Source organism: Benincasa hispida, chromosome 3 (assembly GCF_027475165.1).
Source record: "Benincasa hispida cultivar pf3 chromosome 3, pf3_genome.v1.1, whole genome shotgun sequence".
Lineage (NCBI taxonomy): Eukaryota > Viridiplantae > Streptophyta > Magnoliopsida > Cucurbitales > Cucurbitaceae > Benincasa > Benincasa hispida.
The window spans coordinates 66,387,760-66,413,447 of NC_143480.1; the positions used below are offsets into that span (position 1 = coordinate 66,387,760).

The window sequence follows — 25,688 nt, forward strand, 5'->3', positions numbered from 1 at the left end:
ACAACCTATGATGTTTATTTATCAGATTTAGAGTTATTAAGACAAAACAAATACAATATAATCCATAACACTTATTGAAATAACATCAATAACTATTTATTGTTGACAGACAATTGTTTACATTTTTTATCTATGAGTTTTAGTGCATAAAACCCAACAGTCTCCACATACTGTTCAAGACTCATAACACAACTTAGGATATTAGTTTATTGAATTTAGAGTTATTAAGACAAAACTATTACAACACAATCAATAACTCTTATTGAAATAACATCAATAACTATTTATTGATGACAATCAATTATTTACATTTACTATCTACGAGTTTTAGGGCATAAAATCGAACAAAAAGATCACGAGAAATTTATACTTGAAGACTCATCTTCACGGTGTTTTCTCTCCATGTCCCAAATAACTTCAAATTTTATCTCCCTCGAATAAATCTTCTACGAACAACACTAACCACGAATAATGGACACCACCAAAAAGACTTCCTTGCTATTCTCTGATAAGGAATACAGATTGTGGGATCCTTTGTTTTGGAAGAAGAAGAAAATGGCAGAGAGTTGGAGAGTAAGTGAGAGAGCTTAAGAGAGTCATTTTTCACGTTCAAAATCTACACTTATGTATTCGCAATACAAATTGTGAAGGAAGATGGAGGATGGAAGTTATTTTAACTTTCATCCATCGTGAAAATCAAATAACTCCAAATAACTCCCATGTAATGAAAGTTATTTAATGTACATTATTATCATATAATAAGGTTATATGATTAATTAACTAACTTAATTAATCATATAATATGCATTTTAATCACATTAAGATGCACATCTCTCTCAAAACCTATAGTTTTAATATGATTCATATTCACATTAAAGTTTAACTTATAATATTTATATAAATCTCATTTATATAAATAATATTTGAACCTTATTCAAATATATCCCTCTCATATATTATATAGTATTAATTATAAATCATATTTATAATTAACAATATTATAATGTATCAATATATATTATTCCATTTAAATCTCATTCTAATATTTATCTCTCTTATTGATTAAAATCATATTCATAATGCACTATAATGTATCAATATACACTATATTAATTGTCTTATATGTAGTATTAATTATAAATCATATTTATATTAACTATGTATTATAATGTATCAATAAACATTATACTTTATATTGATCACATTAACATAAAATTTTTCTTAAATAATTTGAATGATTCAAATTATTTCAAAACTATTTATTCCTTGTGTTTATCCTTAGTGAACTAGCAAAGAGACCTAATAGACCTATAGATTAAAAGCTCTAATGATACAAAATTAATCAATTAATTAAACTCTTTAACTAATTAACCAACATTCATTAACTACCAGTGACTCCACTAAAGACCGATAGCTGCACTCTTCGCACTGTAGATATATTTCTGTGTCCATAGATATAATCAATCAATAGTTAGTTGATCCTTCACGAATCGTTCATAACTATAGCTAGGTCAAAATTACTGTTTTACCCCTGTAGTTACATCTAACTTCTTAATTACCACTAATCCTTCTAATGAACAATTAGTTATAGTCCAACTATAAACTAGACCCCTATCTGATAACTGAGAGGGTGGAGTACTTCATCGTTCAAGGCCCGAAATCAGCCCTTAAGGGAGAAATTTATCTACTTACCATATGATCGGGAAGGAGTGAATTACATCTTGTGTAGCTGTGTTCCTAGCTCCCCACTCAAACAAATCCCTAATATGGTAGGCATATTGAGTCGGCGAATCAGGCCACTCTCACCCATACAGATCAAATGATTGCCCTCATAGGCAGGAGTTCACAATTCACTCAGGTTTGAGGTTAAATTACATATGGTCATCTTACTGAAATGTAAGTCTTTTCAAGTAACGATGTTATAAAGAAAGACACATTTCGCAGTTCAGTCTTATACAGACTTTTTGTATAGGATGTCTCAACTCACATGTCTCCACATGAGCAGTTAGGATCAAATCGTTTGTAACACTTTACAACTATTATAACAATTACAAAGTGGGTCGTATCCGTGGTGTCACTAGAATAAGGCACCCAGCCATATTTATATACTATAGACCATTTAGGTTATTACTTAAACATGATCTACCTGTATGTTAACCACATGCATGTTTAAGTTATATTAAATAACCTCGGATCTTGTTTATATGGTTGAGTTACACAATTCTAATTGTCAAATAAATAACTCCTTATTTTATTAAATAAATGAATGTCGTCATTATAAACCACGAGATTTAGGGCACAATCTCCTACAATATGATCATCTTGTAAAATATTAATCTCTTCAACTAACAGAGTTACAAAGAGAGATTAATTATTTTACGGTCCAGTCTTGTACAAACTTTTTTTTATAGGATCCCCACTTACATGCCTCCACATGAACGATGTGGATTAAATCATTTGTAACAATTATAAAATGGGTCGTATCCATAATTTCACTGGACAAGGCACACAGCCTTATTCATATACTATACATTCTTTAGGATACCTGAACATGATCAACTTGTATGTCAACCACATATTGTTCAAGATTACATATAATAACCATGGATTTTTATTATAATGGATTATTCATTATTGCATATTTAATAAAATAATAAAATAATATATTAAGTAACTAATAAACTACAAGGTTTTAGGACACAAATCTCAATATTAAATTTATACAATTATTAGTTTAGGGTTTAAATTGATACAACCTTCAACGTTAAGGGGTATAAATTGATATTTACCCTTTTTTATCTATAAAACTTTTGTCATTCTCCCAAAAGTTTTTTTTTTATGTATTGTAACCTTACTTTTCTATCTTCAAATTTTCGATGTCTCGATTAAATTTCTCTCTAAAGTTTCCCTCTAGCTCAATCATCTTTTTTTTCTTTTGAAATTTTTTCTAGCTCTCTATTTTTTTCTCTATATAATTTTTTTTGCCTCTAATTTTTTTTAATCTTAAATGTAATATTTTTGTAGGCCTTGTTTGATAATCATTTACTTATTGGTTTTGTATTTTTTTTCAAATTAAGCCTATACATACTACTTTCACCTCTAAATTTCTTCCTTTGTTATTTTAGAACTTGACTAAAAATTCAACCATTTTACTTAAGAAAGGTGCATATCATTGTAAGAAATGGGAAAAAAATAGACCTAATTTTTAAAACCCAAAAATAAAAAATGAAATGGTTACCAAACCGGAGGCTTAATAAGTTGATGATTCTGAAACTACCTTTGAAAACAAACATTAATCATTTAAAAATATTATTAGTTATATTTAAATCATCTGTACAAGTATTCAAATATTAACCTGATTAATCACACTTTTACAAAATTAATTATAATTAAATCATTTAGCTCAAAATACTTATTCTAAAAGTCAATCTCAAACGTGCCTTTAAGTCATTGAAAATCACTTTTAGTTTTAATGATACTAAATCACTTTTTAAAGGTTTAGAACCAAACATTAAAATAATTGTACGAAAATCATTGTTAACCAATCACTTATTATTAAATAAATTTTTTTTAAATTATTAAATCAATTTTTTAAAAAATTACTATTTCTAAAGCTACTCTCAAAAATACCCTTAAAATCCATTGAATGTACAGGATTGACCAGATTTGGTCAATTGAAAAGACATGAATTAAAATGGAATAAATCACAAAGTATCTAAATAAAAAGTGTGTTTTAATAGAAATTTGAGACCAATCACAAAGCTCCACATCATTTAACAAATTAATTACCAAATTATAAATTTTTAATCATGTCTAATATATCTTTGAACTTTAAATTTTGTATGAATAAATCTTTCAAAAATTCCAAATTTGTAAAATTAATTGGTCTGATTACCAAATGGAACCTTAACCTTTCAATTTTGTGTCTAACTAGATCCATGAATATAAATCAATTCAAAAGCTTAGAGACTTAATTCGTAATTTTGAAAGTTTAGGAACCAAATACAAACTTCAAAGTTCATAAACTAAATTTGTAATGTTTTACTAAATATTTTGAAAGAATATGGTAATCTTTCAAAAAGACTTATCTACTGATTTTTTCTTCTTCTTCTTCATTTTTTTATAATGATGTAAACTATGAAAATCAAAATCGATCATAAATTTTATATCAATTAAACTATGTTCATGTCGGATTAAAAAAAATATTATAGTGTATATATGCGTGTATATATATATATAAGAAAAAGCAAGACTCACCTAAATGAGCACAATCGAGTTGTTATAAAATATTGTCAATATGAACACGACTCAACAAACATAAATTTGTAATATCAATACCTTAAGATCTGAAGTTCGATCCCTAAAATTTTGTCATAAAACTTTTACTATTAAGATTAGGGGTTAGATATCCCTAAATTAAAAAATAAACAATGAAAAAAAAAAAAACTGAAAAGAAAAACCATTTTAGTGGCTAAGCCGTTTCATCAACTTCAAACTCATCTTTATTAATTTATTCATTATTAGATGCATCCATGTATCTTAAATAAACTAGTGATCAGATTTTTAGACATAATTTTAAGGTGAAATTTAATACTACTAAATACAATATTTTTCATTTATTTAAATCAGTAAGATTTTAAATTATTCCAAAAAGAAGGGAAAGATTAAAATTCCTTAACATAAATTAGGGTAAAATATATATTCTGATTTAGTAGACTTTTCATTATGTTTAAATTTTAAATTATTTACATTAAATTTAAAAGTAAGAAAAGAGAAATAAAAATGAAAAAAAAAATCGTAGATGGATGAATAAAATTAAAATCCATATATATCGTGTAATTGCAACTAAAGTATATATTGGATCTGTTATTGAAGTTAAGAAAACGTAGACTGTCCTATTTAATTTACAGGGGTGAGATACATTAGTTAAGAATATGCAATTTTTTTTCTTTTTGTAAAAAATTAGTTACTATTATTATACAGTTTTTACCATTTTATCATATTTTTATAGAAAGCTTGTATGTTATATTTTAAACTATAATATGGATGTTCATCCTTCAGCTATTTAACAAAGAAAGTAAAGTACTATATTTGCTTAATTGATTTAAAATTTTGATTTTATAATTTATATTACGATCCATAGTTTTTTAAAAATATTTAATTTCATTTTTATTATTTCTAAAAAGAAAATTTCAAGTAATATATATAAATGGAAAAGTATGAAAAATTCAATTAATATATATAAATGGAAAAGTATGAGAATCTTCTAATTTTGTTGGTATTAATTGAAAATTTTTATTAAATATAAGAAATATTGATGTACGTGAGCCTTTTGTTTAAAAAATTTTGTGAGTCTTCATATGAATATGGAAATGAAATTTACTTAGTTTAAATGGAAAATATAACTTTAACATTTGTTAGTATAACTTCTTCTTATTTATTAATTTTCTAATCTCATTAAATAGTAAAGAAATATTCCTGTCAACGGGGGAAGTAATAATAAATATAGCAAATTTAATAAATAAAACATATCGAAACAGAAAAAACGAAAAGAAAAAAAAATCAAATGTCGAGTCACATAGGATTTGATCCCAAAATAGATGTAGTGTTACAAACCTTACCTTTTTGTACCATTTTCACAACAGTTAATATAAATAAAAAATGGATCTGGATAAACTTACCTTTGTAGTTCCTCAAATTTGGCCAATTTATTTGACAATGTTTCTTAAAATTTAGAAACAAGAAACGAAAATGATTATAAAACAAGTTAATTTCTTGAAAAATGAGAAACAAAGGATAAAAAAACAGAAAATATAAACGTTATCAAATGAATCCTTAAGGATTAAACTTATAATTTAACAAAAACTCTATTTTGTTCCGGGCAAATTACCAATTTATAAGATAAAAACGAAACAAGATTGTTCAAATCTGAATTTTTTTGTTCGGATACCTCGTAACTAGATTAAGATCTGAAATATAAAAGATGAAACTACATAATAGGAACCTCCCTTGTTGAGTATGCTAACTCAAGCCCTAGATCACTCAACAACTACATCCCTTCCCTCAATCCCTCTGCCTCTATTTATAACAAAATAGACTACTTACTAATATCCCTAACTAGACCCTCACTTTTACAAGTCATTCAATCACAATTTTCAAAGACATTTTTAGAAACAAAGCCATCTTTCCAAAGCCCAAATGCTAGAAATTAAGAAGGCAAGGATATACTACTAACATACTTGTGGGTCTCATTGTCAAACTTTGAAGGAATCTCTACATAAAAGTATATACATCTCTTATTGTTTCAACAAACTTAGATTACCAGTTGCATATTTCACAATTATTATAAACAAAGCATATAACACCGTTCCTTATATAATGTTTCAGTTCAGTTTTACTTTTTATGTTCTATTCTGCTGTTACTATCAGTAGCTATCCATATGGGCAATGGAAGATGTTTATGCATAGTCTTCAGTTACCTGCCATCCAGGAACAGCAAACATTTGGTCAGGAACATTTGTGAAAATCAATTTTAGGACTCGGCAAGGAACGACTCTCGAATCCATTTTAACAATACACACCACATGAAATCAAAATTTTTATATGGAATTTTAGTTCCTATTTTGATCCATATCTTCCTCATGGGAAGATCTAGAAAATATATCGATTTATTCTGAGACAAATTATCTAGTTAAATAGTAACATGAAAACTAAAGCAAGCATGGAAGTTGACATGAGTCATGACAGCTTGATAATATAACGAAAAACTGAGACGACACAAGGATTCTCCATCATACTATATTAATTTTTTGCCCCTCTAAGATATCCAATGTCGTTTCTCGAAGTAGCAGTTCATGAGGAGGCATCTTTGCAACTGCTTGCTCAAGAATATCTTTAAGATAGAGAGAGCGATCGCTCCAATCCATGTATAGAAAAAAAATTCCACAAAACATGATCCCATAGTATTTAACTTGCTCCTTGTAGGTAACACACAACTAGAAAAAAACGAAAGTAATAAACTTCTAGATGGTATATCTGGTATTACCACGCCAAATCAATTGATCCTCCCCAAAGTTGCCTGAGCTCCATTCTCAAAAAAAAAAAAAAAAAAAAAAAAAAAAAAAAAAAAAGTTCCATTTGACCTCAAAACCAAAAGATATTCTGAAAATGATACTTCAGACGACCCCTAACCGAGGGTCAACAATGATCTAAACCCAAATAAAAATAATGTTATACCAAAGAGTCCTGGATTACAGGGAAAACTAGTAGACAAGTACTGACCAAATGGAGGAGTGTTTTTACAAACCAAATTTGCTATGGCCAACCAAAAAGAGAAATTTTCAACACTCTCTCATGCTTCCTGGAAACCGACAGGACTCATGAGGTTGTAGATCATTTAGAAAATAAAGCTTTCTTCCATAGACAAGCTTATTTTAAACCTTGGAGACCACCAAATCCCAAAAGAACTCACCTCAGGCTTCATTATACGATATCCATGGAAGAACAAAATAGAATAACAAATAATGGAGAGCGAGAGATCACACAAGCCCCGAATTACTGTTTCCTCTAACTTAATTAAATCACCAAGACCAATCGCTTGGATCTACCAATAGTAAGACTTGATGTGGCTTCATATATATTCAACACTAAAGATTCAAAAGATTTCTTAATTGAATTAGTCAGTGACTGACTTGGGTTTATCATTACTTCCTCAGTACCGACTGATATTGTTAACAGAGTTAATTATTTTGATGACTGATGAGAGTGTGCGAGAGTCATTTTCTGTGTGTGTGAGGCTGTGGTGCTCAGCAAGAGTGAATCTCTCTTTGCAGTCATTCTACCAAGCAGACCAGCAATTAGAATAAACAAGAAAAGAAAGAGAGGATTAACTAATATCACACCCTTTATCTTCCCTCAACTCTTCAGACAACACCATGACTACCATTTCATTCTTTTATTCATATTTTTAATTTGAGACGTGTTCCGATCCACATGACATTCAAAAGCCAGAAATCAAACTATTCATTGTAAGTGAAGAAGCACAAATACAGATATGGAGCATGAGACACAACACAACAAAGTCATGGTGATGCAACATTTTTTAAAAATCTACGACACAAACACAAGGACACGTTAAAAACATATATAGCATTTTCATAGCATTAGAAAATTCAAAGTGGACAAGTTTACGCATTTATAACTAAAAATATGAGTTTGATGCATTTTGCTCTCAAAATTTAAATTTGTTATGTTTGTCCTATATTACTATGTGTCATTTTAGTATACTTCACAAGTGTTCAAAAGTGTCTAACACATATTTACTGTACCAGTAATTGACTAATACATGTCCAACCAGTATCAGAATGTTCTAGTGTCTAACAGATGCTAGCCGAACTAAAGTGTCCATAGTCTTATACTGTCAAGCAGATATACAAAACACACCATTGACATCAATCAGAATGATTCAAGAATCAAGACCATACCAGCTTTAACACAAGGAACAGAACGATACCTGGAAGATCCATCATGGGCATAGTTTGAATTCCTGCAATTGTTTGAAATTCATCCAAGGCTTCACCCAGACTTTGGCTTCATAGACCTTCTTCTTACCGCCATCAATGGCTTCCAATGTAAGATGATACAATTTACCAGCAATTACCTGTTCTTTAGCTTTCAACACGCGCTCAAATTCCAAAAGACCATTCTACACCAAAGAAACAAGAACTCAGAATTGGTGATTAAGCAAATTAAAACGACCAATTAACAACCGAAAACAGGGGTAACAAATTAAGTGAGAAATCGACTCGATTCTGAGCGAAACAAGAAGGAAAATCAGAGAGTGAAATGAACCCAGAAATTAATCGATACCCAGAGAAGGAAAAGGGGAGTTAGGAGCAGTAAAACTAGAGAAAACAAAGGAAAAGACCTCTTTCTTATTGTGTTCTTGAACTGCAAAGCGAGCTAGATAATCGATTTCAACGCTGTTCTGTGCGCCGATGTAATCGCGAACGCCTCCCAGTTTCATTCTGATAAATGGGTCTTCAACGGAAAACCCCAAATCGAACACAGCAAGAAGAAGAAGCAGCAAGGCCACGGCTATGCGATTCACTTTCATGATAGCCTTTCGGGAATCGGATACAAGACACTGCAAAAACGAAGATGAAGAATTATAAATGATTCGAAGAATTTGAACGAAATTTTGGGTATCGATCGTTCGTTGGGAACTTGGGATGATGGAGTGACTTCGATGCTAACAAATGTTTGTGTTGCGTTAGATACCTGAAATTGAATCTTTTTGTCAAAGCTTGTTGTTTGTGCCATGAATTGGTAATTTCTTTTGCCCTTTTTTCTTAATTTGGCAATCCGCAAGGATAGCACTTAATGTATGATAGTTTTTTTTTTTTTTTTTGAAAGAATTTGTAAATATAGCAAAATCTATCGATGATAGATTCTATCTCACGTATATTTCTATTAGCAGTGATATGATCTATTATTGATAAACTCTAAGAGTTGGATCTTAATTTTGCTATATTTGCAAATCTTTTTGCATTATTCTTTGTTTGCTAATACTTTAAGTCCAATTGTTATATTTGTTACTGCTATTTTTTTTTTTTATCTAAATGAGCCCATGATATAGTGAATCGAAACATAACTCACTCGATAAAGACATCCATTACTATTACAAAGGTAGTTCATCCATAGATCTTTTGATTACAAAAACATTTTTGAGCTAGCCTCAATTTAGTAGATGCTTTAGATTTTATTTTTATTTTTTTTAATTTAGTTTAGCTAAATACTTTGATTCTTAACCATAGATTAGTGGGGATTCTCCCCGTCAAAGATCTCGTACAAAAATATCAAATTTTGATTTTATATAAGTTATATAACAAATTTAGTTTATAAACTTTTAAAAGTGTCTAATACGATATTGAACTTTAAATTTTGTGTCTAACAGATATTTATTGAACTTTAATTATTTGATAGATGTTCCGAACTTTCAATTTTGTGTCTAACGGATTTATTGTTTAAAAACGTTAAAAGTTAACTGTTTTCTATTAGTATAAAATTAAATGATGTCTAGTGTGAGCCTAAATTTTCAATTTCATGTCCTAGTTGGGTTTATGAATTTTTTTTTAAAAGGTTAAATTAACACTTAAAGTTCATGGACCTATATATTTGACATAATATCAAAAGTTTAAAGGCATAATATATACTTGTCAAAGTTTAGAAACTAAATAGTTGTATATCAAAATTCAAAGACAAAACTTATCGTTTAACTTTCAAAGACAAAACTTATAATTTAATCTTTATATAATTATAATATCAAATTAGATGTGGATTATATAAATTAAAATTGTATAATAACTTTACAAAAAATAAGTGTTTTTCACATCTTTAATTTTACATTGACTAGAACGTATTTAGGTTAAAATATTATTGTGGTATGTATTATAAATATTATAAATAGATGTTAGATGTTCATGTTTAGTGTCCAATGCTAAATATCATTTTTTTCATTACCACACATGTTGCCCATGTGTCATTCAACCACTTATGCATAGTATTCGAGTGTACCACGTCCCACTTGCCAATTTGTCTATAAATAATGACATTTGGTGAATCTTGAAAGAACACACATTGGTGAGAAAATGCACTTCAAAATTTCACTCAAATTTTCATAATTTTAGTTATTTTATTTTATTTTATATTTTATTTATTTATATATTATTATATTATATTTTCTCCATATTTGTGCTTCATTATGCTCCGTTGAGCTCCTCAATTTCACAACACATTATTAGCACGAGCTCTTGTCGCTTCTCTCGCTGAAGGTAGGTCCTAAAGGTAGGTCGATTTTTTTCTCTTTATTATAATTAATAAATTAAAAATTTGCATTCTTAGTACATATTAAAATTTTAATATAAATACAATGTTTTGTGATAGTGTTGCCATGAAAAACCTAATAAAATTAGAATTCATAACCTTTGTATTTGTCATGGGTGCTCGATGCTGAAAGCACCAGAATACTATGAACTTGGAAGAAACAATTAAAGAAGAAAATACGACATCTAGTCAAGATAAAGCAAAAGCTATGATTTTCCTTCATAGTCATCTCTACAAGAGATTGAAAATGGAGTATTTTACAATAAAAGATCCCTTTATCTTGTCAAAAATTTTGAAAGAAAGGTATGATCATCAAAAAACAGTTATTCTTCCAAAAGCTCGTTATGAGTAGATGCATTTAAGGCTACAAGATTTTAAATCAATAAGTGATTACAATTCTACATTATTTAAAATTAGTTCGAAATTATTGTTATGCAGAGAGAAAATCACTAATGTTTATATGTTAGATAAGATAAGACATTTTCTACATTTCATGTCTCAAATATGCTCCTACAACAACAATATCGAGAGAAAGGTTTAAATAATATTCTGAATTAATTTCATGTCTTCTCATGATCAGACAAAATAATGAGTTATTGATGAAGAACCACGAATCTCGACCAATTGGAACAATACCATTCCCTGAGGTAAATGTTGTGAATGTTAATAATTGGGGTTGAGATCATGGTCGTAGTTGAGGTCGTGACACCTCAAGAAGTTGAGGATATGAGACGTATTCCGTATGCCTCAGTTGTGGGCAGCTTAATGTATGTTATGCTATGCACTAGGCTAGACATTTGTCGTACAGTGAGAATTGTTAGTAGATATCAGTCCAATCTAGGGTTAGACTATTGGACAACGATTAAGAACATCCTCAAGTATTTAGGAGAATGAAGGACTATAAGCTGATGTATGGAACTATGGATTTGATCCTTACAAGATACACCTGTTGGGATTGGTGCCCTAAATCTCTTGTAATCTCGTAGTTTGTAAACTTTGTATAAACATATTGTTGTTAATAAAATAAGTGTTATTTTATAAGCATATATTAAATCCAATAGACTAATATCCTAGATTATTTTATGTAATTTAAACATGTAATAGAGACATACAAGTGGATCTTGTTTAAATAATAACCTAAACGGTCTGAAATAGATGGATAAGGCTAGGTACCTTATCCTATCCTAGTGATACTACGGATACGACCCACTTTGTAGGTGTTACAAGTGTTATAAAGTGCTACAAATGATTTGATCCTGATCATTCATGTGGAGACATGTGAGGAGGGATATCCTATACAAAGAGTTTGTATAAGACCAATCACGAAATGATTAGTCTCTTTATATAACGCCATTAATAATAGAGACTTACATTTCACTAGGATGACCATAAATGACATGACCTGAATCCTGAGTGAATTGTGAACTCCTACTCATAAAGGCGATCCTTTGATTTGTATGGGTGAGAGTGGCCAAATTGCCAACTCAACAAGCCTACCATTTTGTGGATTCGTTTGACTGAGGAGTTGGGAACATAGCTACATGAGACGAAATTCACTTCTTCTCCGATACAGGGGCAAGTAGATAAATTGCTCTTTTAAGGGCTGATTCCGGGGCATGAACATAGTGGATGAAGGAAATCGGAAGCGAGTTTTCCATGAGCAGTAGAACAAGATTATTCCAAATTACAATCATGAATAAACAATGCATTTACAGTCGACTTCAAAGAAGCGATTATACAAATCAAATGCAAAAATTACAGCAAGAACAACAAATGCATAAAGAGATTAAACTCTACGCATAATGGCAGAAGCGTTTCCACGGTCCATTGCACACTCTGATCGCTCAAACAACAGCAACCACGAACGCTCGATCTACACGACCGCAACACCACAATGAACACATCACGGACACTCCCACTCGTCCTCAACGATCTCCTCGGTCACGAACTCCTCGCACTCGTCCTCAATGATCGCCTTGGCCACGAACTCCTCAGCAACACGAATGGCCTCCACAGCACCACGAACGGCCTCCAGAAAACCTCGACGGTGTCGAGTTGAGTTTGACACCACCAACAAGGCTACCTTGGTATTCTCAATGTGAGAATCCAGAGGGTGGGCTCTGTTCGGACTTGGTATGAGGCAGACTAACGGAGGAAACACCAATCGCATACATGACTAGGCAAGTGGGAGATGGCGGAGACCTATCGTATAGGTCGATGCCCAATCGTTTAGATAAAGCTAAGCAATCGTTTAGCAAAAGATATACGATCGTTTAACTCATCATTAAGTTCGGTCTGTAGCCTACAGACTCTACACGATCGTTTACCTTGGGCAAGCGATCGTCTAGCAAAGCTATGTGATCGTTTAGTAAATACTACAAGATCGTTTAGCTCGCCACTGCACGATCGTTTAGCTCGCCCAGCCTTCGTTTAGTAAATCTGTATTTACTTGATGACTTCATGAGTTTCTTTTTCGCGAGAGAAAAATCAAAAACCTTTTCAAATATTTAGTAAAATCTTCTTTTTGAAATAGGAAAACCATTTTCCTTTTAAACTCACGGTTATCATGATTCAATAACCACCCACAACTTTGGTTATTTAAAAGAAAAAAAATTAATTATCCAATAATTAATATTATTATAAACATAAATGATAACCAAGTTATCATACTATATTTATAACCTATAGTTTTAATATTTCATCTCATGAAACATATAAACCATAGTTCTTTTTCTATTCCATGGTATTTAATGTAAATCTCATTTACATCAATCCTCCACTAGATGTATCTCATACATCATACCGATTATATCATATATAATCAAAATACCTCTTGTCAATTTGAACATTTCAAATCAACACCAAGAACTTATCCTTAACTGAATCCATTGAGCTACCAAGGGGACCTCATGGACCTGTAGCTTGAAGCTCCAACCGTACGTGAATAACTAACTAAACTCTTTAGTCACGGGATCCACCATCCGTTAATTGCCAGGCACTCCACTAAAGATCGACAGCTGAACTCTCCTTACCATAGATATGTTATGTGTCCATCTTAACCAATGAGCAGTACAACAACCCTTCACAGATCGCTCGTAAGCACAGCTGGGCCAATAACCGTTATACCCCTGTAGTTACATCTGTCTCCTACCATTGATCTCTCTAATGAACATAAGTCATAGTCCTACTATGACTGAGTCTTCTCTTCCAAAGAGAAGCTATGGCCACTATGTTTAAGCCCCGGAATCAGCTCTTAAGGGAGCAATCTTTCTACTTATCCCTGCTTCGAGAAATGAGTGAATTTCATCTTGTGGATTGCGTTCCTAGCTCCTAGATCAGACAAGTCCTAAAAAAGATAGGCATGTTGAGTTGGCAATCTAGCCACTCTCACCCATACTAATCAAAGGACCGCTCTCAAAGGCAGGAGTTCCCAAAACACTCAGGATTGAGGTCGTGTCACCTATGGTCGTTTAGGTGAGATGCAACTCCCTAGTATCAACGGCGTTATATACAGAGATTAGTCATCTCGTGGTCCAGGTCTTATACAAACTCTTTGTATAGGACACCCCGCTCCACGTCTTCACATGAATGGTCAGGATTAACCATCTGTAGTAGTTTACAACACTTGCAAACCTCTACAAAGTGGGCTGTACCCGTAGTGTCACTAGGATCAGGTATCCCACCTTAATCCTTATACTACAGACCTATTTAGGTTATCACTTAAGGCATGATCCACTTATATATCACATATACATGCTTAAGTTCACATAAGATAACCAAGGAGCTTTGTTTATTGGATATGAGTAAATGCCAGAATTAAATAACACTTATTTTATTCATTGAACAATGTGTATCTTTACAAAACAACGAGACTCCGGGAGAATTAGGGCATCAATCCCAACAGTGGCCACACCTTCTCCTGGCCCGAGAGGGACTTGGTCATAGTTGGACTATGACTTATTATTTATTAGAGGGATCAGTAGTACTTAAGGAGTTAGATGTAACTGCAGAGGCAAAACGATATTTTTAGCCCACCTGTACTTACGAGCAATTTGTGAAGGGTCATCGCACTGTTGATTGGTTATATCCAATGGACACAGAAATTTATCTGTAGTACGAAAGTTGTTAGTCTTTAGTGGAATGATCGGTAGTTAACAAATATTGGATAATTTAATTAAAGAGTTTAATTAATTATCCAGGTACTGTTAGTGCTTCAATCTATATGTCCATAAAGTCTTCTCTGTAGCTCAACAGGGATTTAATATTAAGTCTTGTGATGTAGTCCTTCAGAGGTATTCTTAGTAAAAGGACAATTCACTCATATGAATGGCTCTATCCCTCAGGGGTAGTGAACTAGAGTTAGGCAGCCCTCGCCCTAATTGAGAATTATTTTTGGATTAATTTGAAGTGTTCAAATTAATTGAGGGAATTAATTATATAGAATATAATTAATTAAATTAATTACATATGTGATATAATTAATATAATGTATTTGATACATTATAATATAAGAAAATATGAGAGGAATTTGAATATAATTCAAATACTAATTATATGAATGAGATTCATGTAATTAAATTTAATATAAATATGATTTATATTAAATACCATAAATAAGTTGAAAGGAATTTAATATTTGAATATGATTCAAATATTAATTATATGAATGAGATTCATATAAGTGAATTTAATATAAATGTAATTTATATTATATTAAATGTCATGTATTGTTGAGAGAAAATAAAATCTATAGGTTATGTTGTATTTGATGCAATATAAAACTATAGACTATATGTCATATTTGATATAACATATAGTGTATATATATAGAATAAAGTAGTTATATATATATATATATATATATTTAATTTAAATTAATTAAAGCGAGAGAGTTACAACTCCCTCCCCCCCTCAATTTCTCCTAGCCAAATACGTGATGAGAGGGATGTGCTCAATCCTCTTCTTCCCGAGAAACACTAAGAGAACAATTCTCTCTAAGAAAAACTCACAGAGAAGAAAAGTTCTTCTCCTTCTCTCATCTTCTCCATCTCATTCCTTTTTCCAAAGCCCTAGCAGACCCAAAACTCCTGCCATTCTCCATACCTAAGGAGAATACAAGAGGCTCCGGTTGGTGGTGTCCTTTTAGAGAAGGAGATCCGTTCATGACTTGTATGAGGGATTCTTGAAGAATAGCCTTCAAAGGTAAGGGTTTCTGAAACCCTAAGTTTTCCTTTATTTATGCATGCTATAATTTATGTAAACGTATATCTTGCTCTTGATTTATTGTAAAACTTACATTCAATGAAAAATGGGATTTAGGACGATCTTTCTTTCGCTCACGGTTCTCTCCTCAGAGAGTTCCTTCAATTGGTATCAGAGCCAAGTTGTTGGATATATGATCCCAAATTCCATTCTTTTATTGAATAGTTTTTATAGTGCTGGTGGGTTTTTCTCCATTCTGTTTCATGTGATGAATGGTTATGAATGTGGTTTTGTTGATGGATGTTTCGGGATAGGATACTTAGTTTTTAAGGCTTTGTTCGTTTACAAATTTGGTTTGTAAAGGCCTCTCTTTTGGGCGTAATTATTGCTATAGATTCTATTATTCATTAGTATGAGTCGCTCTTGCTGTTCCCCGGGAGCTTCAAAGAAGTTTTTCAGAGCACTACTTTGATGAAGAAGATGAAGCTGTAACGACCCGAGTTCAAGAGGGGTACAGGAATGAACCAGTATCACATCCGAATGAGAGGGATCCTAAGGACATGAAAGTATGGTTAAGAAAGGTTTAAAAGAATTGAAAGTTATTACCTATACCAACAAGGTTCACCTTTCTTTTCGGTGGCTCAATCATAGGAACTCTAAAGTTAAGCGTGCTTAGCTTGGAGTAATCCTATGTTTGGCGACTTCTTGGAAAATTTCCTAGGATGCATATGAATGAGGACAGAGCATGCTAAAGGTCGGTTCAAGGCCTGGTTCACTTATTTCGAACCGGATGACTCTTACTCTTGTAATAGTTAGCCTTTAAATTTCTTTTAGATGTCCTATCCCACTGTTTGTATTAAATATACATATGATGTATGTTTTTTCTTATATGCTATTGTATGTCATATAGAATCAAAACCCACCATAGGTTATATATTTAATTTCCTACATCATTTATATTATAAGTGTTATAATATATGTATATGCATGATTTAATTTTATAACATGCTCATTCATCATATAATATAAGTGCTATACTATATGCTTGCATGCATAAATAACATAGTCATGCATTATTTATATTATAATCATTATAATATATAGTTTGAATGTATGCATGTAATGTATGTTATTTAATTTCATTACTTTGTTATATATAAGTGTTATGTATATGTAGTAATGAAATGAACATTGCATGATGCATGACATTACTTTAGGTAATCTTATAAACGTTATAATTTTATAAAGTATGTCAATCAATGCAATGTAGGTTTTAATTTGTTTCATTTACTTTATAAGAGTTATAGATAAATGAAATTAAAAATTAAAATCAATAACTAATAATTGCATGCAAACTTAGGTAAAATCATTTTTTTAAGGAGTTTTAAAATATGGTTCACATAGGCCTAAGTTCATAATTTCTAATGAGATTAGAAATTAGATCAATATTTTTTAATCGGTTTAATAGGATTAAATTGATTTCAATAAAAGATTAAATCTGTAGAAAATATATCTATAAGAGACCTTTAGTCTAAGGCAAGTTCTGTCTAGGCTGAGGTACTTAAGATGATGGAAACGTCGCACCCCTACCTGGAAAGGTGAATTAGATAGATTTGCTACAAGCATGCAATTGTTGATTAACATTTGTTAAAGTATTTAACGAATATTAATCAAATTTTTAACTTTCCAAAGTAAGTGTTACTTTTGGGCAAACTTAAACAATCAACTTATTGAAAATAATTAGCTGTATTTTTCCTAAGTAAATTAAACCTTAGGTTGTTAAAATACTCAGTGGGAGGAAAAGATGTATATGATACGCCATTTATCCACTCATGTTTCTCCCTTACTATTCACACCGTGAGACTCATGCTTGGCCTTGAGGTGCCTTGGGAGCGTCCCTTTGGATGGTGTTTGCATGGGTTAATATCAAGGTGAATAGAGAGAGTATTTATAGTAAGTGAGAGAGGGATGTGCGTCAACATGTCCTACGGTCTCTTTCATTGGTTTGCACCATGAGACATTTTTTCACGACCTTGAGTTGTCCTGGGAGTGTCCCCCCTCAGATGGTTTGTGCAATAGGTCAATATCAAGGCGAACTCCAAATATGGATAGGATCGCTTTATTTTTTGCTCCAATCGATTTTTCCCTTCGGTTGGCTCATTGGGGCAGAACTCTAGGATCTAAAATGAAGGGTCACACTTATGGAAAATTATTAAGCAAGTTAATGACTTCTTGACCAAATAAATAATGCCTTATCGTTATAGGAATAAGAGTTATTCTAGTGTAATAATTGGTTGAGAGTGTCTCAATTCAGTGAAGGGATAACTAACTACCCTTCAGTAGCTTTTGTCCTAAATCACTAAAGCGCCCTTGCAAAATTAGATGTTAAATGGGATTCATTTAGATTTTGCTACAACCAATGAGATTTTTTAAGAGTTGTGCTAAAATCTAATGTTGATCAATGTGTTTATTTTTCAGCAAATATATCAAATAGCGTTTTTTCATTAGTTGCCTTTTCTAGTTTGATTGATTTCAAATACATGACATGGAAAGAATTCATTAAAATGATTTTCCTGGTAAAGGACCTCGAAACTGTCATAAATGAGGATTGTCCTCAAATCCCAATTCCTAATGCACCACGAAATGTTTGTAATGCATATGAGGTGTGGATGAAGGCTAATTCGAGAGCCCAAATTCACATTTTGGCAAGCATACCTGATGCGTTGGTCAAAAGGTTTGGAACATGGTCATTGCACATGAGATCATGGAATCAATGCAAGAATTGTTTGAACGAAAGTTCTCATGATTCAAACAAAACATGATTGATGACAATGAAACCAATAGTGCCAGTTCCCAAGATAATCTCCAGTCTATATTGAATATCAATGGACTAACAGAGAAAGCAATCGTTGCCAACTTTGATTAAGTTCACCGATGAGGATTGTCCTCTAAGATGAAGCTTGGAGTTTATGACTTGGGTTAAGAAGCTGATCTCACTACTCTCTAGAAAAGAAAGAACTCCAAAGAAAATAAATTTTATTTATTTGTCTTGGAGACGTGCTTAGTAGAAAATGATGATTATGCCTGGATAGTTGATTCAGGCGCTACTAACCACATGTGTTCTTCCTATCAAGGATTTAATTCTTGGAATAGTTGGAAGTTAGAAAGATGACTCTTAAAGTCGGTACTGATGAGGCCATTTCAGCTGTTGCTCTAGGCAGGCGTAAGTTATTTTTGGACAAGAAACGATATATGTTATCAGATGGCGTATATGTAGTTCCTCATATCATGAGGAACCTAATTTCTGTTTCTTGTCTAATTAAACGAAAATATTCCATATCCTTCTCTGAGAATAAAGTGTTTATTTTTAAGAATGGAATGGAGTTAGGTTTTGGTTCAATGGAAAATAACTTATATGTACTAAGGCCGTTAGTCATAAAAGTCATGTTCAATACTGAAATGTTCAAAACAGCAACAACTGTAAAATGACAGAGAATTTCTCCTAAAGAAAATGTAACATAAGTTTGAAGCTCTTGAAAAGTTCAAGGAGTACAAGACTGAAGTTGAAAACTTGTCAGGTAAAAAGATAAAAAAAACACTAGATATAATCGTGGTGAAGAGTATATGGACTTAAGATTTCAAAAATATATGATAGAAAATGAAATCATGTCCCAACTCTTAGCCTTAGGTACACCTCAGTAGGATGGTGTATCAGAAAGGAGAAACAGAACCCTGTTGGACATGGTTCGGCCTATGATGAGTTAAGCTCATCTTCCTGACTCGTTTTGGGGATATGCAGTAGAGATTGTAATTTATGTTTTGAACAACATTCCCTCAAAGAGTGTTTTTGAAACACCTTTTGAGTTATGGAGAGGTCGTAAAGGTAGTTTACGCCACTTCCGAATTTGGGGATGTCTAGCCCATGTGCTAATGACAAACCCCAAAAAGTTGGAACCTTGTTCAAAATTATGCCTATTTGTAGGCTACCCCAAGGCAACAAGAGGTGGATACTTCTATGATCCAAGTGAGAATAAAGTGTTTGTATTGACAAACACTACCTTCTTGAAAGAAGACCATATGAGGGATCATAAACCACGAAGTAAATTGGTTTTAAGTGAGATTTCTAATGAGTCTGCTGAGACTTCAATAAGAGTTGTTGAACAGGCTGATATATCAACAAGGATTGTTGATGTCAGTTCATCTAGTCATCCATCTCAAGAGTTGAGATTGCCTTGACGTAGTAGGAGGGTTATGAACCCACTTGTATGCTACATGGGTTTAATAGAAGCCCAAAACATCATAACCGATGATGGAGTTGAGGATCCATTATCTTATAAACAAGCAATGGAAGATGTTGACAAGGATGAATGGATTAAAGCCATGAATCAAGAAATGGAGTCCATGTACTTCAATTCTATCTAGGAGCTTGTAGATCAACCTGATGGGGTAAAACCTATAGGTTGTAGATGGATCCACAAGAGGAAAAAAGGTGTAGATGGAAAGGTACAGACCTTTAAAGCTAAAGTTGTGGCAAATGGTTATACCCAGGTTGAGGGAATAGACTCATCTATTTTCATGGTAAATTCTATCAGGATTCTCTTGTCCATAGCCACATATTATGACTATGAAATACGACAAATGGAAGTCAAGACTGCCTTTTGAATAGTAATCTTGAAGAGACCATTTGCATGAATCAACCAGAAGGATTCATTGAATAAAATCAAGAGAAAAAGGTTTGCAAGCTTAATCTGTCCATTTATGGACTGAAACAAGCATCTTGATCTTGGAATATAAGATTGATGTAGCGATCAAATCTTATGGCTTTGATCAGAATATTGATGAGCTTTGTGTTTAGAAGAAAATCATCAACAACTCATTAGCTTTCCTCGTGTTGTATGTGGATGATATCTTACTCATTGGGAATGACGTAGATTTTCTGACTGATGTAAAGAAATGGTTAGCTGCCCAATTCCAAATGAAAGATTTGGGAGAGACGCAGTTTGTTCTAGGGATCCAGATTATAAGGGATCATAAGAACAAAAGATTGGCCTTGTCTCAGGCATCGTATATTGACAAGATGCTTGTCAGATATTCGATGCACAATTCTAAAAAGGGGTTATTACCTTTCAGGCATGGAACTGTATTGTCTAAGGAACAGTGTCCTAAGACTTCTCAAGTGAAGGAAATCAAGCATAAGGATTTCCATGAGTAGCGGAAGGATTGTTCCAAATTCTATTTGACATTGAACAACAACAATTATAGTACAAGAACATAAACTAATAGGTCATGCACAACAAGAAATTACAGCATGCTTTAAGAGAGAGTCAAGAGATAGAGTATGCATACCTTTGAAGAAACATTCTTCACGACTCCCTCGATCTATCTCTAATAGTCCAAGAACAGGAACACAACCCTCGAATGCAACAACCGGTGCAACACGATCACCAACACGAGCATAACAAACATAATGAACGACCTCTAAAACCTCGAAATCAATCAAGATGAGTGAGGACACCACCACAATGGTTACCTTGGTATTCTCGGTGTGAGAATCCAGGAGTTGTTGGCTCCATATGGACCTGTGGAAGAGACAGGAGGACAACGATCGTGTAGACGATCAAGAAAGTGGGAGATAGGAAGTTGTCTACCGCATAGATGATATGCTCGATCGTGTAGTAAATGGCAGCCTATCGCATAGACAAAGCCACACGATCGTTTAGCTACGATCAGCTGATGAACTATCATATAGTCAATGTGCACAATCGTTTAGTCTCTGTGAGCTATCTCTTAGTGAAATACTTTTACTTGATAGCTTGTCCGTGAGTTATTTCCGAATGAGGCAACTCTCTAAATTTAGGAAAACATTTTTCCTTTTATCTCACGATTACCATAAAACCACCAATAACCTCCCACTCAATCGATTATTAGAGAAAAATATTTAATTATCAAATAATTAATATATTATAAATAAATATGATAACCAATTTACCAAATTATATTTATAACCTATAGTTTTAATATTTCATCTCATGAAATATATAAACCATAGTTTTTTTTTTCTATTTTATGGTACTTAATGTGAATCATATTTACATTAATCCTCCACTTGATGTATCTCATACATCAAACCAATAATATCATATATAATTGAATTTTCTCATGTTAATTTGAACACTTCAAACTAACTCCAAGAACTGATTCTCAACTTGAATCATTGAGCTACCAAGGGAACCTTATGGACCTGTAACTTGAAGCTCCAATGGTACTTGAATAATTGATCAAACTCTTTAGTCATGAGATCCACCATCCATTAACTGCCGAGCACTCCATTAAAGACCGATAGCTGCACTCTCTTCACTAAAAATATATTTTGTGTCCATATCAACCAATCAATAGTACGATAACCCTTCATAGATTGCTTGATGGGCCAATTTACCATTTTGCCCCTGTAGTTACATCTAACTCCTTAAGTACCACTGATTCCTCTAATGAACATAAGTCATAGTTCTACTATGATTGAGTCCTCTCTTCCAAAGAGAGGATGTGGCCACTATGTTCAAGATCCAGAATCAGCCTTTGTTCGTTGTTATCGTGATTCGCTCTAGGAGTGTATTGTATAAAATAAATTGAAAGAATAAGTTCTAAGTATAAGTGATGTGTTGATGCTTTGATGCATTTAAGTATTTGTAACGTGTTAGTGCGTTAGAGAGATGCAACAGAACGCACAACACTCCTTCTAATGACGTTTAAGTTTTCTTAAACCAGACCCAAGTATAAATCTAATTTAGGTTCCTGGCAAGTCCAGGGTCGAACTCAGGGATTCAGTTAAACAAACGCAGACCTTGCGTTGTAGCTATTGTAGGGGTTTTCCTAAATATATGAGAAAAATGTGTTATTTACACTAAAGTGTTGTGCTTGTGCAAGAAGATACAAAAGAGTTTAGTAGTGAGTGATGGATCATGCGAGAATGGAGTTTAATGTAAGTGGTATGCGTTGGTCTAAGATGAGTGTACATAAACCAGAATGTGATATGGATGAGATGGGATGATTTGTTTATCTTTTGTTTATGTGTTAGACTTTATTCAACATTTCTCAATGCAAATAACATATAAAACCTATCTCTAGGATGTATGCGTCTAACACAGAATGCAATAAACACCAGTAATTCTATCTCTATCTGTACTAGGCATCCTACTTGATGTAGCTTAGTTATTCTCTTGAATAATCTAAGTTAAAGATGCTTTTACCAAGTGATCAAGTCGGCTTAAGCGTTTGAAAGGAAGTTTTGCATAAAGTATGAATGCATTCAATATAAACAAGAAATAAACAATGGCGAAAATGTGATGGATCAAATATATGAATTTTATAAAGAAGCAAATTGTCTTTACAAAAGTAATATCCAATCAAATGAAACGAAAGTGATAAATGAGATGAAAGGAATTGAGTCAAGTCGCAGAGTATAATCTCTTGTATCTCCTTGGCTCAATTCTATTGTGTATAATCACTTGTATAGGAAAAGGACAAAGTGTCTTTCTCAAGCTTGGCTTCCTACGTTCCCTGACCGGCGGTGGTGGTGGTTCTCAACCCTTCTGATCGTCTTGGCACCACAGCATAGCTTAAACTACGACTACACTAATTATAAAGAGTAAGGATCTTGATAATTTTTGAACTGAATAATTTTCTCACTGTAAACTCTGGAGGGACTTCATCTATTTATAGGTGTTGGTCATGTCCACTTGGTGAATAGGAAGCATTAAAGTCCATGCCCTGGTCAGCATTAAAGTCCATGCCTTGGTCAGCCGCCTGACTCTCGAGAGCTTTTCAAACGCCGCCTACTGCTTGGAAGCTTTTCAGATGCCGCCTGTTGTAGGTGCCCATACTTGCAAGTGGTGATGTGACACAATCAGCCTGGATCAATGAATCTTCTCTACGTTGAACTCCCTCCAACGTATGGCCCATGCGTTAGAACTTTCCCTACGGCACCTTTTTGATTATGCGTTAGCTTTTTGTAAAGATCCTGCAATACAATGCGTTAGTGCCGCGATATTTAGTAATAAAACTTCTTTTGCATGAGTTTGCTAATGTTTGAATAAATCCATGCGTTTCTTCTAAAAATGAGGAGAATTTATCATTAAAAACCTTAGCTATTCCAACTTAAGAGCAAAAATAACTTGTATTTCTACAAGTTATCAGCCTTAAGGGAGCAATCTATCTACTTACCCCTTCTTCGGGGAAGGAATGAATTCCATCTTGTGTAACTGAGTTTTCAACTCCGTAATCAAATAAATCCCCAAAAAGGTAGGATTGTTGAGTTGGGAATCTGGCCACTCTCACCCATACTAATCAAAAGACCGCCCTCAAACATTCAAACTATATATTCAAATATTTATTTCTATCATAAAATTATTTAGATTTAATATTGATCATATTCACATTAATTTTAACATATAGTTTTTATATAAATCTCATTTATATAATAAATACTTGAATCATATTCAATTATTTATCTCTCTCATTAAAATATATAATGTTTCAACATACATTACACTTTATAATAATGTATCAACATACATTATATTAATTGTTTCTCATATAATTAATTCCTTTTAACTAATTTGAACAATTCAAATAAAACAAAATTAGTTTAATTCTCATTAGTTCTTATTGAGCTAACAAGGAAACCTTATGGACCTATATATTGAAGCTTAAATTATACAAGATTAATTGATTAAACTCTTTAATCAAATTATCAATATTCATTAACTGTCAATACTTCAATAAAGACCGATAGCTACACTCGCTGTAGATATATTTTTGTGTCCGTTGCATATAACCAATCAATAGTGCATTGACCCTCAATAAATTGCTCGTAAGTACAATTGGATAAAAACTCTTACAGTTACATCTAACTCTTTAAGGACCACTGATCCCTCTATTGAACACTTAGTCATAGTCTTACTATTACGAGACCCCTATCTAGCTAGTAAGAAGGTGAGAGCCCTCATTGTTTAAGACCCGCAATCAGCCCTTAAGGAAGAAATTCGTCTACTTATTTTACCAAAAGGATATAGTGAATTCCATCTTGTGTAGTTGAGTTCTTAGCTCCCCACTCAGACGAATCACCAAAATGGTAGGCATATTAAGTCATCGAATCTAGCCACTCTTACCCATGCAAGTCAAAGGATCGCCTTCATAGCTTCCTCACAACTCACTAACAATTAAGGTCAAGTGACAAAATGTAAGTCTCTTCTAGTAACGGTGTTAGACAGAGAGACTAATTATTTCATGGTCCGGTCTTATACAAACTCTTTGCATAGGATACCCCTGCTCACATATTTCTACATGAATGATCAGAATTAGATCATTTATAACAATTTACAAAAATTATAACAATTACAAAGTGAGCCATATCTGTAGTGTTACCAAGATAAGGTACCCAGCCTTATCCATTCTACTACAGACCATTTAGGTTATTACTTAAACATGATCTACTTGTATGTTGCCATATACATGTTTAAGTTACATAAAATAACTCAGGATCTTAGTATTTTAGATTGAGTTAGCGCACATAAAATAACCATAATTTTATTAATAACAATTTT

The 25,688-nt window shown here is 32.5% G+C and overlaps 1 protein-coding gene across 1 annotated transcript; it reads right to left on the reverse strand.

Annotated features, from left to right (window-relative positions):
* Positions 1-6,225: 6,225 nt before the first annotated feature.
* Positions 6,226-9,395, reverse strand: LOC120072633 (cysteine proteinase inhibitor A-like). Its single transcript, XM_039025053.2, has 4 exons — positions 9,280-9,395; positions 8,927-9,145; positions 8,513-8,704; positions 6,226-6,479 (listed from the first exon to the last, which is right to left on the reverse strand). The coding sequence occupies exons 1-3, from the start codon at positions 9,319-9,321 to the stop codon at positions 8,525-8,527; spliced, it is 441 nt and encodes a 146-aa protein (XP_038880981.1). The 5' UTR covers positions 9,322-9,395; the 3' UTR covers positions 6,226-6,479; positions 8,513-8,524.
* Between the last annotated feature and the right edge of the window lie 16,293 nt (positions 9,396-25,688).

Excerpts from the sequence above, each read along its gene's own strand:
- LOC120072633 (XM_039025053.2), bottom strand. The coding sequence starts at position 9,321 with ATGGCACAAACAACAAGCTTTGACAAAAAGATTCAATTTCAG. Across the intron at positions 9,146-9,279 it reads ACAAAAAGATTCAATTTCAG|TGTCTTGTATCCGATTCCCG; the intron begins GTATCTAACGCA and ends TCGTTTTTGCAG. Across the intron at positions 8,705-8,926 it reads AAGAACACAATAAGAAAGAG|AATGGTCTTTTGGAATTTGA; the intron begins GTCTTTTCCTTT and ends TCTTTGGTGTAG.